Genomic DNA, 17416 nt, shown 5'->3' with positions numbered 1-17416 from the left:
ATGAGAAAAACGGGGAAGCACTTCACCCATTCATCTTGATCCCCATCCGGATTTAGACAGACGCTGTCTTGTCTCCCTTGCTTTGTTTACCCTTAACTTCCACCCCGCCTCTTATCGCTCTTCTTGGCGAAGATAATATCCAAAGCAGCAGGGATGCCATTCGATCAACGACGCGGAGAGAAATGAAGCGTTGGGAGACACGCAAATTGATTTTTTTTTTTCCAACCGCAGTCGCTCCCGTTGGCTCATTTACTCAAGGGGATCATGCCGGCCTGTAACGAAAAAGGTTCTGACAAACGGTGCTGTCTTGTTGTGAGATGTTAATCACGGAATTACAATTTAGCTTACCTTGAACTGTAGGAACTGTGGACTATTACGCACAACTAAGGGGCGTTAAACAGTATCAATAGTTTGGGTGGGGGAGAACATAGCGGCATAATATCATGCGGATTTTATCGGACTTGGAAATTGAATGTAATCAGGGGTCAAATGCGCGCACACTGTCGGAATTAAAAACGCCATCCATCATTGACGTCGCTGTATGATGGAGCGTTCCATCGCTCTTCTGCTCTAATTGGGCTAAATGTCGGGCGAGTTAGTTGAGTGGCAGACAGCAGCTGCTTCTTGATTTGTGGACAGATGGTGGGCGGTGCTGAAGGTCACCGCGCCGACTGTTTGCGCGCGGCAGAGATGCTGCCAATTTTTCTGATGATATATATAGCTGCCGAGCGAGGGACGACGATCGGTGTGCTGCTTTTTGAACGTGTGAAAGGTGAAACACAGACGGACCAGATTAAATGTAGTTATATATAAATCTCGCCAGCTACAAGACATATACTGGACAATAATACCTGGATACAGAAGGACATAGTACAGTGAGTAGAGTGATTTTGTCGAATAAAAGTTCACTAGCTTGCTAACACGTAAAGTAAAAAATAATTTGAGTGAAATCCCTCCGGGGAGTTCTCAAAGTACAAGCCACAGAATTGGTGAACATGGATCGAAATACAGTCATACCTCGGTTTTCAACCATAATCCGTTCCAGAAGGCTGTTCAAAAACCGAAACCACACTCTTTAAAAAAAACAACTTTATTGAACACGTCTGTTCACAATAGAACGCTACATGAGGAAGCGTCAGTTCCTCGTGTAAGGAAGGCGAGAAGAGTCAAATGACGCATTTAAGTGCGCTCAGTTTGTTCGAGAACCGAAATTCGGGTCGTCATCCGAGTTATAAAAAAACTTGAAATTTTTGGTTGAAAACAGAGACGTTCAAAAACTGAGGTTTGACTATAATTGCGTATCATGATGAGTTTAAACCATATTTCTATTTCATGGCTATTACATATATGTGCTATTTTGGGGGTGGTGGTTTGTCGGGAAGGGGCAGAGAAGGCCAGATGGTGTCAGATGGCATCAGGTTCCTTGCGCAGTATCAATCCAAGTGGAAACGGATCACCCCCTGATGGGGGAAAGTGAGACAGACGTCTTTCCTGGAAGTCGTGATGGGCACTTCAAGGAATCACTGTTGAAGAATGACCCATTAAGCTTTATTACTGAAAATAGCGGAGAGTGAAATGACATGGGAGGGGGTGGAGGGTTCTTTTGACAAATTGTGTCTGGAGGCGTTTGCGGTGTTTACTCGTCTGCGGTTGGGGTGGGAGTGACGAGTTACATTGCATTTTTATGTCAGGTGAAGAAGAAAAATAAAAAGGGCTGTTAGGGTGAAATACACTGCTCCTTCGCATATATGGAGTTCATTTAATTCTTCCCTGGATGACTCAGGGGTGAGTGGTACTGGTCTAGACTGATGGCTATACGTGGAGCGGTACCGCACATTATAAGATGGAGAGGTTGATTGATGGGTGGGTCGATGTAGATAAGAGAACAGTGGTGGAAGGATGGATGCAGCCTGAAGTTGGTAGAAGAGGAAAAAACAAACAAACAAACATTTGATATCGATGGGCAGTAATCCCTTCACGCCGACATTGGCTGATTGAACCCGCTGTGTTTTGTGAATGTGTGTTGCCGGGGCTTATCTGCAATTTCACCGTATGAGCGATGCCAACGGGAGATGGAGTTATAGCGGTTGTGGTGAGGAGTAGAGAAGAAAAAAAAAAGTATTCAAAGCAATCAGCGGCAAGAAGAGCAAAGAGGAGGAGATGTTCAGTAAACACGCAGCGCGACAGAGAGGGAGAAAGAAGGAATACGCCGATGGCTGGGATATTGATGACGGCGCAGTGTGAGGTTTATGGTAAACGCAGGCAGGGGATGAGCAGGCGAAGATGCGGAGATCAAAGCCCCCCCAATGCCTCGTAAGAGGGGAGCGGATGGGAAGAAAACACGTGTGTGGAGATTTCCACGGGGATTCATTGTTGTTCATTGGTCACCAGGTTCGCGTTTGTCATGCAAGCTCGTTGTCGGAATCATATTAAACGAAATGAGCGGTGAAAACGAGGGTTTGAAAACCAAATGAAAGGGATGATGGAGAAATGCCGTAAAATACAGCCTAGAAAAATAGCAATCTTTGCTGTATTTGCACAGACGCCTGTAAAGAAATGGAACATTTTTTGTCAATTTTTGGGGGATTCAGTTCAATGGACGTTGTGCTGCTTCCTCTGCCTTGACCTCGAGATTGTTCGCATGCAACCATGGTAGTGTCTACTAGATGGCATAACAATGCTCAGGAAAACACGTTTACATCCTCGACAATTTAGTTTTCTCTGTCAGACTGACTGCGTTCCGGTAGCTGCTGCTGTTTTGGTTAGCGACTGATTTCAAATGGACGTTCTCTCGAAGAACTCAAAGACTGTTGACGGAGATGCACTCATGAGTTTTGGAGAATCGACTCCCGTGCTCCTTTGAATTGCTCTCTATCCAGAAAACCAGCGCCTAATTAAGCATGTTTAAAAAAATAAAATCACTCCAGCTACAATGTTGCGATCGATGATTCCCACCCAGTGTTCTACGGCCAGAAGACAAGTTAGGGCAGCGTTGGTCGGGGAGGCTGGACGGCTGGTACGGCTGCTGGAGAAAAGGGCGAAAGTGGAGCTCACTGATGTGATGTGAAATGATGCCCACACACACACAACTCCATCTTGTGGGTCAGTGCTCAGGTGCTGAAACACAAGCTCGACCTCTCCAGGTTGCCGTGTGCAGTCCGAGTGCATTGCTAAAGTGCAGCCAGAGCCCCCCCCCCCAAAAAAAAAAAATTGCTGAGAGATGAACTCTCCATTAGCCTCTGACATGAAAAAAACAGTGGTAAAGTCCCAGTCCCACCTCCTTTCATGCACCCTCCCTGGTTGTGAGACCAAAATACCGACGGGGATGTTTCCTAATACAACAAACCGTGGTGGTGGTGTCCACACAGAATGCAACGGGAGTTGCTGCCGGTGTCAGACACTTTCTCACCTTCTGCAAATTTGCCAGGTTGCTTTCCCACTGACACACAGCCATTGCGGGTGACTTCAAGCCGAGAGGTGTGAAAATGGCTCATAAAAGTCCATCCAATGTGTTTTTAAGCGCTGGACTATCCTGGTGGTAACAATGCTGCACATGGATGAAGTGAGCTGTTCTGTCTCGATCTCGCCTTAAAAATAATACCGTAATTACAATCCTGACCTTTTCCTCATTGACGGAACACATTTATTTATTTTTACTGAACGCTGCCATCTTAAGGTTATACCTGACGAGTACTACAGGGCTCCCCAACCACCGAGCCTCAGTCTGGTATTTGTCTGCAGGCCATATGGTCCCAGAGAAACTGAACACTTTTGTCATCAGAGTCCGAAAGAAATTTCATTTTGACAATCGGTGGCGATACGGGTGTGAAAAATAGCCCGCAGGCTAGCAAAACAAACGGATTTATGGTGGTTCGTAAATAGCAAGGCAACAGTATGTCTCGGGAACGACAGACGCATTTTCCCAACATTTAACATTTGTTACTTTATATTGCAGCACGTCTTCAATACATTTGATTCAAGCCAAGACTGGAAACGAATGCTTAAATCCTGCCTTTCATTTGCTCTTTTTTTTCATCCCACATCTTGTTTTGTTTTTTCCGACCTGTTCCTGTGATCCCCGTGTCTATTCTTGGCTCACATGCTGTACTTCCTGTCTGCTGTGCGAGTGTGTGCTTCTGATCTATTTATTGTGTTTATGCAGATTTTATTTTTGTATTATTTATTTTTTTTGGGGGGGGGCATGGCTTTGCCACCCCCTGCGGCTGCCTTGAGGGTTTCTGTCGCGCCCTTTCTGTCAACTCACCCATCAGTGTGTCATGATTTGGTTTGGGACCAACAGGTGGCACTGAAGGACTCCCCCCCCTGCAGCTGCACACCTGTTGGTCGTTATGTAATTATCAATTGTTTAAAAGGACTCCCAGCCCGACCACTCATTGTCAGGTCATTGTTGCTCTTTGCGATCGTCATGTTCGTTTGTTTGCTGTTGCTTTTTTCTGCTGTTTTGTTTGTTTGTTTGTTTGTCATGTTTCTGTTATTGATAGTTTTGAGGTTCGGTCATGGTTCTTGTTTGCTAATTTGGATGAAAATGAAGAATGTTTTGTCTATACCTGAGTTACCTCCCTAATGTGTATAGCTATAAATTATACGCGTATAATTTATATTCACAGTTGAACATGGTTTTTGACATTGTATCTTTGTTTTTTTCCTCCACTGGGGCACCAATTTAAGCAGATGTTGCTAACTATAACATCTGATGCCCCAGTGAAGCCAAATGGTTCAATGTCATCCAACGTTGCCCCCCCCCCAACCCTGTCCTCTGTATAAATTATGTTCATAATTTATGCCGTTTGCACAGCGCCGATCCATGTGTCTTTATCTGTTACGTAGCAAATCAGTCAATAGTTGCAATCCTTGCGAGTTGCCTATTGAGGAGAGCGAGAGAGAGATTCAAATGTTATTTGGGTGTTGACCACAGGAACTACAGCCTAACCCCCCCGTCCCCCACCCACACACACACACAACCTCACTCCAAATTTTTTTTTTTAAATGCTACTTTTCTTTGACAAAATGTTCATTAACAACAATTGGCAAACCCATTTCTAACTTCGTAGCTATAATACGTGTGAAGTAAGAGTCCGCATGTATTGGGAGGGAAAAGGCGGGGGCGTTAGGCTGTCTTGCCTGCTCGGTGTAGAGGAAATCCATTTCCCATTCCATTTTTTCCGAATTGACCCACCAGTCTAAAAAGAAATGGGGGGTGGAAAAAACGAAATAAGTCCACCTGTCAGACCCTCCTCTCCCTAACCCAGGTTTTTCTATTTGTCACTCTGATTTGATTGACAGCTGAGGACACATGTGGGGGCACTGTGCGGGGCGGCAGTGGGGTGGTGACCAGTCCCGGTTACCCCGGCAACTATGGTAACCAGGCCGACTGTACTTGGATCCTATTGGCCGAACCCGGAGACACCATCTCTGTCGTCTTTACAGACTTCCACACCGAGGAGAAGTATGACTACCTGGAAGTGGAGGGATCAGAGCCCCCAACCATCTGGTGAGTGGTCTCTTATACTGTTGCTCTCAGAGTTGTGGTCAATGTTTGGATATTTGACAGTAAGATGTTGAATGAGCCATGTTTTTTTTTTTTTTGTTGAGTTTTTTGTGTGTCACACAGCCTTGTTGACAGTTTGAAATGGATGCGATTGGTCGGCATTTTTATCAAAAAAAAAAACGCCTCAAGAAATCATTCGCCAAAAATGGTTCTTTGAAAAAAATCAGCCCCCAAAGTTGTTTTGGTTTGAAGCATCCCTTTCAGGGGTCAATTAGGCCATTTTCAGGGGTCCTTCAGAGACCAAGACCAAGTTTAAACCACAGATATACGCCACACTAAATTGCAAAGGTTTTGTTTTCTTTATTGTGGGCTGTGTTCAGAGCCTGCACGGTCGTGAAGTCTAATGACTCGCCATAGAACTATAACTCAAACTCGTTTTGAGAGCTTCTGATCTCATTAGATGACTCAGATATACCGGTACTCTACAAAATGTGGATTTGCAATAAGGGGGGGGCCTACTTGAATTAAAACAAAACAGAAGTGACGCCAACAACGTTTCAAAGTCCACACCCATCTGGCTGGATGGACTACGGCTCAGAACTGAACCCCCCCATTCCCCGCCCCGTCACATTTATTTAGCAAATATGAACTTTTCAACCCAATTCCAGACGGGGGCTCAGTTGAGATGTGAATTTTGCGTCGGGAGTAAACTAACAAGGCTTTCCCGGAGATATCAACACATCGCGTCTGCTGTTTAGCCTGAGTCACTTCTGTCTTTTTAATAATAAAATGTCAACACATTTATGTGCGCAACCCGATTTTTTTCGACAACAAAATACAGACAGATCGAAAGGCTTCAATTAAGTAGATGTTTCGACAGTGGTCACAGAAGGTGAAAACCAGCAAAGTACTATATTTGTCAAATAGGAGTCAGGGGGCGGGAGACGATGTGACGATATTATTACGGGTTACCAACTGCAATAATGGCGAGACTCGGCAAAACAAAACAGTCTGTTGGCTCCCCGGGGAAAGGATGAACACGTTCTCAAATTGTGGTAAAGACTACCTGCTTCTGAAAGGCTTTGCGTGCTTCTGCAGTTGCTGCGATTTTGGTTAGTTCAAATTGTTTCAGCAATTGAATCTTAATGGATCAAAATTGTTTTTTTTTTTTGTGATCGACAGCGCATAACGTACAACTACAAAAGGAACTTAAAGAAATTATCCACTATTTAATTCATCTGAGATACTATTTTCTTCTGCTTTGGTGCAGCCGTCTTGGGTAACAGCAAAGTTCAAATGGACTGTAATTGCTCTGTTGTGGTTTGCAGTCTCTTTGTAAAGACATAAGGTAGACATTTCTCTTCATCATGTCTTCGTATTCAAATTATATTCCTCCTCTTCTCGGCATACTGTTGTTTCTTTTCCGGCTGTGATTATTTTAGGGAGTCATTAGTTTGTCTTAAGCTCCGGCGTCTATGAGCTGGAAGGCTTTAATTGATGGAATATGGTCGTGATTTTGTGTTCTTCACATTCAACTTGGATTCCTCATTCGACCACTATTTTCGCATTTTCCACTGCGTCTCTTCCTCAGGACTCTTGATTGTCTAAAAGATGCATCACAGCCACTTGTTGCTTTGGCAACCTGCCAAGAACAACGAGCCGCACTGTTCACAAAGGAGCGATGCACATGACTAACGTTTACCTGCACATGAATGCTACGATGTCAGCCCCATTATCTTCCCATGCCCTCAGATCAATTACAAACAGCCCGCGCTGTGATTAAATCCAGATTGGCTACCGCAATGCCTGATCAATATCCTAATTTGCCCAAAATCGATAAGCAGTTGGGGGCGATGAAATATGATCAGTCAACCAACTGACAATACACAAAGGCCATTTGCTGCCGGTTGCTCCCCGGGGGTCGAGCAAATAATGCATTTTTGTCTTTAGACTCTGTGAAGCAGCATGTGGCTCGTCCCCACTCGCCCAGTTTTAAGATGCTTACATTTATATTTCATAATTTATATTTATTTATATACTTTCTGTTGAAGTATTTGCATGCACGGAATAAATAAGAAGGGTCCACGTTAGTCAGAAGCGTGTAAGCAAGTGCCACTATCGTGTAAAAGAATCTTTGGTGTGGCTGCCGTGCACACACACTACAATTAGTTGGATGTTTGTCCTGTGTGTCCCCTGTAAAAACTGCTGAGGCCTCATGTTGCCAAGAGGCTTTGTTGACGCTGCTCTTCCCATTAACCAGCCCAGACTTCTGAAGGAAAAAAAAAAAAGCAATTCAACGACATGAAATCACGCAGACATGGTTATTATGAGCAGGCCCCCCCCACCCAAAAAAAAAGTCTCAAGAACCCATGCCAGAAAAGTCACATTGAGTCTGCCGTTTGGTTGTGGCTATTGCCGGGCGTCCTTCAGAATCAAAGATATCTTAAACAGCTTTTTTTTTCCTAATTACTACCCAATTTGAACCCCGTGTACAACTCTAAGAATACAGCCCTAATCGATCAGATGTTGATCAAATGACTGTGATAAATCTCCCACCCTCTAGCAATACCAAAATGTGGTTACAGAGCACTACTTTTTCATTAGATCAGGCTGACGAAATGAAGCTGCTCCTTCAACTTCAACATAGTTCCTTGGCACAAAGATGTCACAAGATGGCACCGAAGCGACACTTTTATATTAGACTGTGCTTTGCAAATAATGCATGGTTGTTAGTGCAGAATATTCTTCACTCGTGTTTACAGGACGGTTTTGTTTTGTTTGTTTGTTTGTTTTTTGCCGTTAGATTAGGCTGCAGGATTCAAACGCACGACCTTTTGTCGTCGTCACTGGCTTTTGATCGAAACTGTGTCAGTTTGTTGCCGCCTAGCTCCTTGTTTACCGATTTCCACTAGCAAATTGCAGGGGAAGAAGAAGGCAGAAGCTCAAATGTGCTGATTTTTCCGCCGGCAATTAACAGGCAGAGCTAATGGCCACCGCCGCTAATACCGTGACCGGCTGCGAGAGTTCGGTGTTTATCGGACAACAGCAGTCTTTTTGCACACACAAACGGCCTATTTACATCCACGCACTTGATCTGGCAGCCTCCCTCTCACGCTTGTCTAATCAGTATGCAGAGAAGGGGTGTTTGCGCCTGCGAGAGGAGTATATCAATATGAGCTAAGTGCCTGTAATCCTAGCCTAACATTACGCACACACTCGCGCATAAACGGACACGCAGAAGTGAAAGTGTTGCGTTTTGTTGTTTTGCATTCAGTTGCCCTTGAAACCGCGTCCCGTCTATCTGTTATCTGTCAGGAAGCAGCCCGCTGTTTAGTGATCTTTATGCGTGTCTACTTGACAGCCCATCGCCTTGCGTGTGACGCCGCTGTCTCACCACGCGTCGGCCTTCCATCATATATATTTTTATTTATGAGATTTGTTATTAACATCCCTAGAAATGAGCAGTGACAGGTTGTAGCTGAAGCCAGAGTAGTTTTGGTGACAAGTCGGGCATCGGGGAGTCGGATTGACGGCGGGCGACAGAAGAAGTGCCAGAGGTAGTTGGTTGCTCCGGAATGCTAATTGCTAATTATTTCACTCGCCATCATAAAAAGAAACGGATCGAATACTTTTGGGAATACAAAATACATTTTTCTTGAAAAATATGTTTCAAGCAGTTGATTGCCACAGTTGAAGAATACTGTCAAACTAAACGTAAAACAAAGCTTTTTTTTGTTTGTTTGTTTAATTTGAAACAACCATATGGTCTTGCCTTACAAAGGTTTGCTTAGCTTTGAGTTTTTTTTTTCCCCCCTCAATGAAGCTGGAACAGATCAGATGATGATCATTTAAAATTCAATTATTCTTGAGTAAAAAGCATGATCACGAAATAAACCAAACTCAAGAAACCACTCGGCAAGTGACTTTTATGTGACAAAACACATGCATTTTTATTTTTACCTGCTAAAGACGAGACAGGACAAACAACAACAGAAATGGACTGCGGTGACAGTCGGACTGCGGTGACAGTCGGGAAAGGTGTGAAACATTTGCAGGCATCGATAATAATTTAGTATTTTGGGGTGATTGTGTAATGAAGTACAATTGCAGTGATACCCAATGTTTTGTTCAACATGTGCAATATAGCTTGCGAACTGCCATTGAAGTTGTTTTGTAGTCTCCTCTCACCCCTAAAAATGAGCCCTTGCAAAACATCAGCCATTCGCGGAGTCTCTTGGGAATCCATTCGCGGACTATTGGCCAAATGACTGTAAACAAGCTCCGACTGCGATTATTTCCCCCGGAGAGTTCGGGGCTCCCAACGACCTTCACATTTCCCAAACCCACCTTCTGCCTTGCCGAGAAGGCAATCGAGGAGGCTATTATGTAGTAATGCAGGAGGTGATACGTTGCCGGGTTGGGGTGCGCAATTGGGGTCCCCAGGGACCTAGCTCCAGTTGAAAGGACGTGAGCGGGCAAGAAACTCCGAACGCAAGGATACTGCAATTAGATCACCAGCGTGTAAGCAATTAAGCGCTAATCCGATGCCGAGCGATTCGAATGTATTTTCCGTACAGGATTAGCACGTGTGAAATTAGGCACAGAATGGCTGCAAAACGCGACCCATATTCTACTCGGGCTACTGTCTTTCAGGATCAGATATTAATCTGGAAAGCTGTGTAAACACGACGCAACTATCGGAAGGCTTGACATATTGCCTATAGGCCAACACGGCCATAAACACCTGCTATGCAGAATTGCGTTGAAATCGTGCGTTGAAAAAATGACTGGGAGTGGGGGGGGGGGGGCAGCTTAATCAAATTGCTCATTAGAAAAAAATGGAAAGAATCAAAGTCAGGTGTATAATTAGATTAGTGTATGCTGATTTGATTGTTGTTGTGTATGCAAAGAAAATGGCAATCAAAACACACCGGCAAGGGAAATAAAACAAAATAGGTCAGTCCTACTATGGCACAACTTTTTGTTGTTTTTGACAAGCGTCTCAGTGGAATAATAATGCATAAGATAAGATATCCTTTATTTGTCCCACAATGGGGAAATTTACAATCAGAAAGAATACTGTAAATCACTATTGTGATCTCTGTTTTGCGACAATGATTTGAAAGGATCTATTTGCGGGAATTGGGACCAATGCTCATCGCAACTGGGGCGTGTTATTTTCTGCAAATCATGGAGGACAGATGCTCCAAACATTAATAAATTAATTAAGAATTACAATATAAACTTTAAAAATATATATGGCCCACTGTCCTCAGTTGATGGCGGGCCTGACAAACAAAAGTTTTTAGTTTGACCAGCAGCTCAAAACGAACAGTATAAGAATTAAGGTCTCACATGGGACAGAAAACCACTCTCCATCCTCACCGGACTTCCTGGTTTTCATTTGAAAGCAAGGACCCCCTATAGTGGCTTTCAAGTAATATTGGAGCTCTTACATTATTTGTAACTTGTGCCCTTCAAGCATGTGTATGTGCAGCCCACCCTCAAATAAACTTTATTCTAAGCCTTATTCAATATTGGCATTGTATGTATACATCCTCAAGCAATATTTAATAAAAAATTGATAAAAGCAAGATGCTCACTAATTAAAATCAACTCCTATGACCTGAAACCAGTTTTGCAATAGCTGTTAAAAAAAAAAAAAAAAAGAAGCTAAAATTGCCAAATTGGTCTCTGTACTGCAATATGAGATATCGTGGAAATAAAATGTCTGTATGTACTTGGATGCTTCTTTTTAGTGGCTTGCCAAAACAATTTTAATGGGTCTCTTGCATCCATTTGGATGCGTCTCAGTGGAGTAATTATTTCATTAAAATAGTTATTCAAAAATAAATAAATAAACCCATCTTGCTGACCCCTTGAGAACGCCAAACATGCGATAATTTCTACCATCGTGTGTTTCCAAAGTTTTGAGTATAAAACCGATTCATTGATGGATCATATTTTTACAGTATTAAATATGATATAGGCGGCCCGGTAGTCCAGTGGTTAGCACGTCGGCTTCACAGTGCAGAGGTACAGGGTTCGATTCCAGCTCCGGCCTCCCTGTGTGGAGTTTGCATGTTCTCCCCGGGCCTGCGTGGGTTTTCTCCGGGTGCTCCGGTTTCCTCCCACATTCCAAAAATATGCATGGCAGGCTGATTGAACACTCTAAATTGTCCCGAGGTGTGAGTGTGAGCGTGGATGGTTGTTCGTCTATGTGTGCCCTGCGATTGGCTGGCAACCGATTCAGGGTGTCCCCCGCCTACTGCCCGGAGACGGCTGGGATGGGCTCCAGCACCCCCCGCGACCCTAGTGAGGATCAAGCGGTACGGAAGATGAATGAATGAATGAATAAATATGATATGTTTTTGTAAACTCACACCGGGTGTTGGCGTCTTCACATTTGATTGATTGCTTCCGGCAACGGGGCAATATGTCAGATCTTTATGCATCTGCAAAGACTTTATCTATTCAGATTGGTGACCTGCTACGTGTACAAGGACCGGCTATTTTGAATCGACGTTTTGCTGCGCATCGCAAATTGCTATGTAGCATCTGTTAGCATATTCGCACTCTTAATAATTCTCATTAGAAAATAATATAGGCCATACCAAAAAGTCCCTTTTGCAGACTGAGGCAAGGTCCGGCCACGGAACGCCCGCTTTTCACAATCTCTGCGTGAAACAGGCCACGCAGGCACACGCCACTTGGGTGTTTGTATACACTAGCGATGGTTGTCTTAAAGTGCTCTATAAATTTAGTAGAGTTGAGTCGAGTTTTATCTCCGCAGCGTGCAAATTCATTCTCACTCGGCTTGTTCCGATTTATGCTTACATCGTCCGCTTTAATGCAAGCTCGTGTGTGTTTTGTCATCTTTGTCTTTCCCGAGATGGCGGGGAGGGGGGCACAGTTAGATGAGATAACGGAAGGGGGCGGGGGGGGGGTAGTGGTCCCGTTGTGAGCGCTGATTACCCTCTGCCCACTTGAGATTGATAACGAATGACACACACACACACACATATCCATCTGCTGTCTGTGCAAACTGATTGATGACGGTTCCACCTATGCTGCGTTCAGCCCAGCGGCATACTTCATGGCGTGTGTATACTTGTGCGTGTGTGTGTGTGCGTGTGTGTGTGTGTGTGTGTGTGTATGGTAGTTTCCAGTTCCCACCTGTCTTAATTAGCGGAGACTATTAAGACAGATTGCCTGATTAAATAGCACCCCCCCGACTGTCTGATGAGTGTACCCACAGTGCAGACACACATGCTACACGTGTTCCGTGTAGTTTTGGCCGACTGGTGGACAACGTGGCCAATCAGAAGTGAATATTTAATGATTGACAGGGGAAGCAGTCCAATGACTGAAAAAGCTGACAAGTCCCTCATAGTCTTTGTCAAGGCTTTCATGTCGGCCTCCTCACTGAGTTCCGTTGCAATGTTTTGAGTTCTCTTGTCTCAACAAGAGTCGCTTAACGGTGTGTCGTGGGTTGCTCGTGTCTTTTATTTTTAATATGTTGAAGTCCTAGTATGGAAATCGTGTAGTCCGCCTTTGCCTTCGGAGACATCGCGAAGCACGTCTTCGGTGATACCCCCGAAGTGCTTTAATAGCCGTCGCGGTACCAAGGGAGAGTGCGTCGCCGCAAACGCAAGCCATGAGCACAGATTAATGATTTAATAATACTTTTGTCCTCATGGCGGAAATGAAAACGACTCCACTTAGGTCGGGCCTGCTCTTGTTCGCTTTTAGAGCTTTGCCTCGTGAGGATTTCGGAGGATTTCTCAAATCAAACAGAAATGGTCAATAAGAAAGCAATATCTCTTTGCTTCTGTCCAAGTTGGGCAATCTTAATTTCACTTAAAAATGAATCAGCCGAATTGAAGGAATTTCACGTTTATTCATCTTTCATTTGATTTCAGCTACATTTTACGCTTCAGTTACTTTTGGAATCTTCTGTCTCATATTTCCACTTTGTTTGGTTAATTAAGCTTCCCGGGAGCATCATTTTAGTGTCTTTACCGCGGCTTCTGTGAGTAGGTTGCTCGTTTTGGTTCGCTTTTCTTCAATTAGAGTTGTTTCGTTACCTCGGGTTCAAGCTCGGTTCATTTAGCTTAGCTTCAGTTAGGTTTGATTAGTCCGTTTTTCTTTCCTTACTTATCAGTGACTATTTATTTATTTTTGCTCGCTTCTGTCCCTCTCACCAGCTTTTTTTCACTCCCCTTTCCACCCCAATTATACGGTCACACCGCAACTTTATGCACTCGACACGATGAGTCGCCACCGCGATAGATTTATGCTTTAATTCCTCTTTCAATATTACAAGCGCTTAAAAAAATGCACACAGCAGAACTTTTAATGATGCGCTGCAAGTAATGACACCACTGCCAAAGTGAAGCCATGAGTCCCATTTTGAATCCAGACTTCATCTTCTGGCCACCCGTCACATTTATAAAAAAGACCAACATAAAGCTAACACACCAAAGAGAAGTGTGCATGCTAATGCACTATTGGTGCAAAGCCAGTGTGCCTTCACAGTCATTTTGCTGACATTTTTAACTCAATACAGTGATTAAAAAAAAAAATATCTTTTTTTTAATGCTTGCTTTAACAAATTTGAAGTCAGAAATTGTACAGCCTGCATTATGGTTTATAAGATAAGATAAGATAAGATACCCTTTATTCGTCCCACACTGGGGAAATTTACAGCCTCCAGCAGCAAGAATGTATGTAGAAAGAAGAAAGAGAAAAAAACAACAAACATCTTTCAATTAAATGCAATATTAACACAAAATGGATGAATCGCAGTACTATTTACAATTTTCCTTCACATCATTTAATTATTATTATTATCATGATTGTTATTTTTTATTCATCAGCCTGACAGCAGTCGGTAGGAACGAGCGTCGGTATCTCTCCTTCTTGCAGCGCGGGTGTTACAGTCTCTGGCTGAAGGAGCTACCAAGTGCTGTCAGGGCGGGCTGGAGGGGCTGGGAGGGACTGGCCATCATAGCTTTTAGCTTAGTTAGCATCCTTCTGTTGCCCACCTCCTCCAGAGTGTCAAGGGAGCAACCCTGGACAGAACTGGCCTTCCTGACCAGTCGCTCCAGTCCCTTTCTGTCCCGGGCTGAGATGCTGCCTGACCAGCAGACAATGCCATAATGGATGGCCGAGGCCACCACCCAGTTATAGAACGTCTTAAGGAGTGACCCCTGAACCCCAGAAGACCTCAGTTTCCTGAGTAGGAAGAGTCGGCTCTGTCCTTTCCTAATCAGGGTGTCCGTGTTTGCACACCAGTCCAGTTTGTCGTTCAGAAGAACACCAAGGTACATGTAGTAGGTCACCCTCTCTATGTCCATACCCTGGATGTTCATCGGTGCTGGTGAGGACTTTTTTCCTGCAGAAATCCACAACCATGTATGTAATGTATGGCGTACATTAACATGTGGCAGCCCTATAAACGTTATCATAGCAAAAAATACAGTTTTATACGCCGTAAATAGATGACAGGTGCCATTGTCTTGTTGTAAGGCTACTGTGCAGGGTGTCCATTTATTCCTGCGATTGTGCTTTTTGATACCGACACATAATGAAGGTTAAGAGCAGCTCAAAGGAAGGCCGTCCCGTCCACTTGACATACTACTAGCTAACAATATAGTAGCGGTCCATAACCACCCGCTGTGTGGAAAATTCACATTTCCCTCATGTGGATTCAGCTCTAAATCATCTTTATTTGCATTAAGTGTCGGTAGTTGCGGGGGTGGCGTTAGCTGGACCGCTAACGACACTCGCCGCTTTGATATTTGCTGGGTCAAATCCTCCCAAGCGTGCAGCTGCCGGGTAAAACCGTGCAAGAACTATGAATACAAATGATCATCCGCTCCTTCATTAAGTGCCATTGAGACAATCTGAGCGTACTGCGTATCATCATAAAAATAATGATCGGAATAATGATGCTAATCATAATAATCGGTTCTTTTCACGGCAGGAGAGCCTCGCATATCAGGCAATCGAGGCTCTCCATGTACTCTAATCTGGGATTTACCAGATTGTGATCAAATCATTCAATCTTGAATTCTTGAACAGCATGTAGATCATTTCCTGGTTTTAAGTTAACTGTAGAAAACCTTTTTAAACAGGGATTCTCTGCAGGATGTGCATTCCAGACCATAAGTGGAAATCCACAATAAAGAGATCTGGCAAAACCTTTTTTTTAACTCATTCAATCCATTTTACTGGATTTTGACTGATCTTGCAAGGCCCACAGAAAATTTGGTTCTAATACTATATAAACATGGAGCCTACCAAAATAAAGTTTGGACTCTCTTCTTTCAGCAGAAAAAAAATGTGTTCCTATCTTTTTCCATTCTTCAGCAATCGGCATTACAAAATGGCAAAGTTTCATGAAAATGGCGATTCCTGGGCGAAAACGGAGAAAAAGAGCTTTTTGTAAAAGCATGCATTCCGAGCACGTGAGGCACCACTGCCACCTACTGGTCGCTTTTTTACATGATTTACAATGCAAACCTCTTATTCTCATTCACAGATTGCATCAGACCCTCCTCCTCTCTATGACACAAAAAAAAAAAGACTTTGACGTACAAATACGTCCTTGGTAGGCGGGGCCTAATTTTAAAAAGACGTACAAATACGTCTTGTGGAATAAAATAGTTCATGTGATTTGATCACTCCCCCAAACTTCCAATATGCTGCAATTAATTAATGTTTAGTAGTAAAATGAAAAGTATTCCTCTGGTTCCAGTCCTCACTTCTTTGTTCTCGGTTTTCAGATGGGTGAAAAAGCAAAGTGATTTTGAGTGTGTTCCTCTGTGTTTATGGCAATAGTACCAAAATATGTGGGTTTTTTTGTGTGTCGCAGGTTGTCGGGCAGCAATGTGCCTTCGCCCATTGTCAGCAACAAGAACTGGCTGCGGCTGCATTTTGTCACCGACAACAACCACCGCTACCGTGGTTTTAGCGCACACTATCAAGGTGAGTGAGCACATGAGTCTGAACAACCCACCACCCCCCACAATTGGCACAACCCTATTATGAATTTAGTAGTACAAGGTGTCGTGGTGATCAAGTTGCCCATTCATGCGGTCGCCGGAGTTCAACAAGATGTTAGACTGCTTCTGAAATAAATGTTGGGAATGGGTGGGCATTATTATTATTATATATATTTTCTTTGCCCATGTGAACACATTGTCTTGAATGTATTCGACGAGGCATAGAGAAGAACATGCAGGATCATCAAGGTCTGTGTGGTCGTAGATATGTCGGCATCCAACAATTCTATTATAAAGTAATCCCAATTAATTTTTCAAGATCATTTTTTTTTCATAAAAAGTGAGACAAACAGTGCATCAGTAGAGACGTCTTAAATCCCTCTTTTATATTTACAGCCCGCCAACCTCCATCACCTGTGATATGTCTATTATTAATATCCATTCGTGGCTTTGGTAGTTCGTGGCTAACACGTTACAGATGTGGGAATATACAAACTTTTTTTTTTTCCACACACTCATTTGTGCCCAGATGGTCTCAATTGAAAGTAATTTCTTATCATTTTTTAATTGATCCTGATTCCCCAATATCTTATATGGTTGATTATAAACACACATGGTGTCTTTCGTATCTGTCAGTTTTTAATTAATTTCATTCAGCCATCGGTGATACTGCTAATGATTTAAATCCAAAATAAAGTGCTGAATAATGATTTTATTTAATTTGATGACACCACAAGACAAAAATGGCAGACTGAATAACATTCTTTGTAACTTATTGAGTTTATTTTATTCATCTTTTGTCCTATTTTAATTGATGTATACTTTGTATATCTGTGCCTCCCTCCCGATTGGCTGACTGACAATCTGGCCGCCTCTCCTCGGGTCGGTTTAATTGATC

At 43.4% G+C, this 17416-nt stretch overlaps 1 protein-coding gene across 6 annotated transcripts in view; it reads left to right on the top strand.

The window, feature by feature from the left end:
- The window catches only part of csmd3b (CUB and Sushi multiple domains 3b), a 180967-nt gene that overhangs the window by 79499 nt on the left and 84052 nt on the right, over window positions 1-17416 (top strand). For 4 of the 6 annotated variants that reach the window (XM_052070281.1, XM_052070279.1, XM_052070277.1 and 1 more), the window contains exons 5-6: window positions 5305-5512; window positions 16389-16501. In XM_052070281.1, coding sequence (XP_051926241.1) covers window positions 5305-5512; window positions 16389-16501 — 321 coding nt within the window. The remainder of the gene's footprint in view (window positions 1-5304; window positions 5513-16388; window positions 16502-17416) is intronic. The other 2 variants (XM_052070278.1, XM_052070280.1) reach the window with 2 other exon arrangements.

The sequence above is a fragment of the Hippocampus zosterae genome, chromosome 7 (genome assembly GCF_025434085.1).
Source record: "Hippocampus zosterae strain Florida chromosome 7, ASM2543408v3, whole genome shotgun sequence".
NCBI lineage: Eukaryota > Metazoa > Chordata > Actinopteri > Syngnathiformes > Syngnathidae > Hippocampus > Hippocampus zosterae.
Note: the sequence above shows the minus strand (reverse complement) of the source record. Positions and strands in the feature narration are given on the sequence as shown.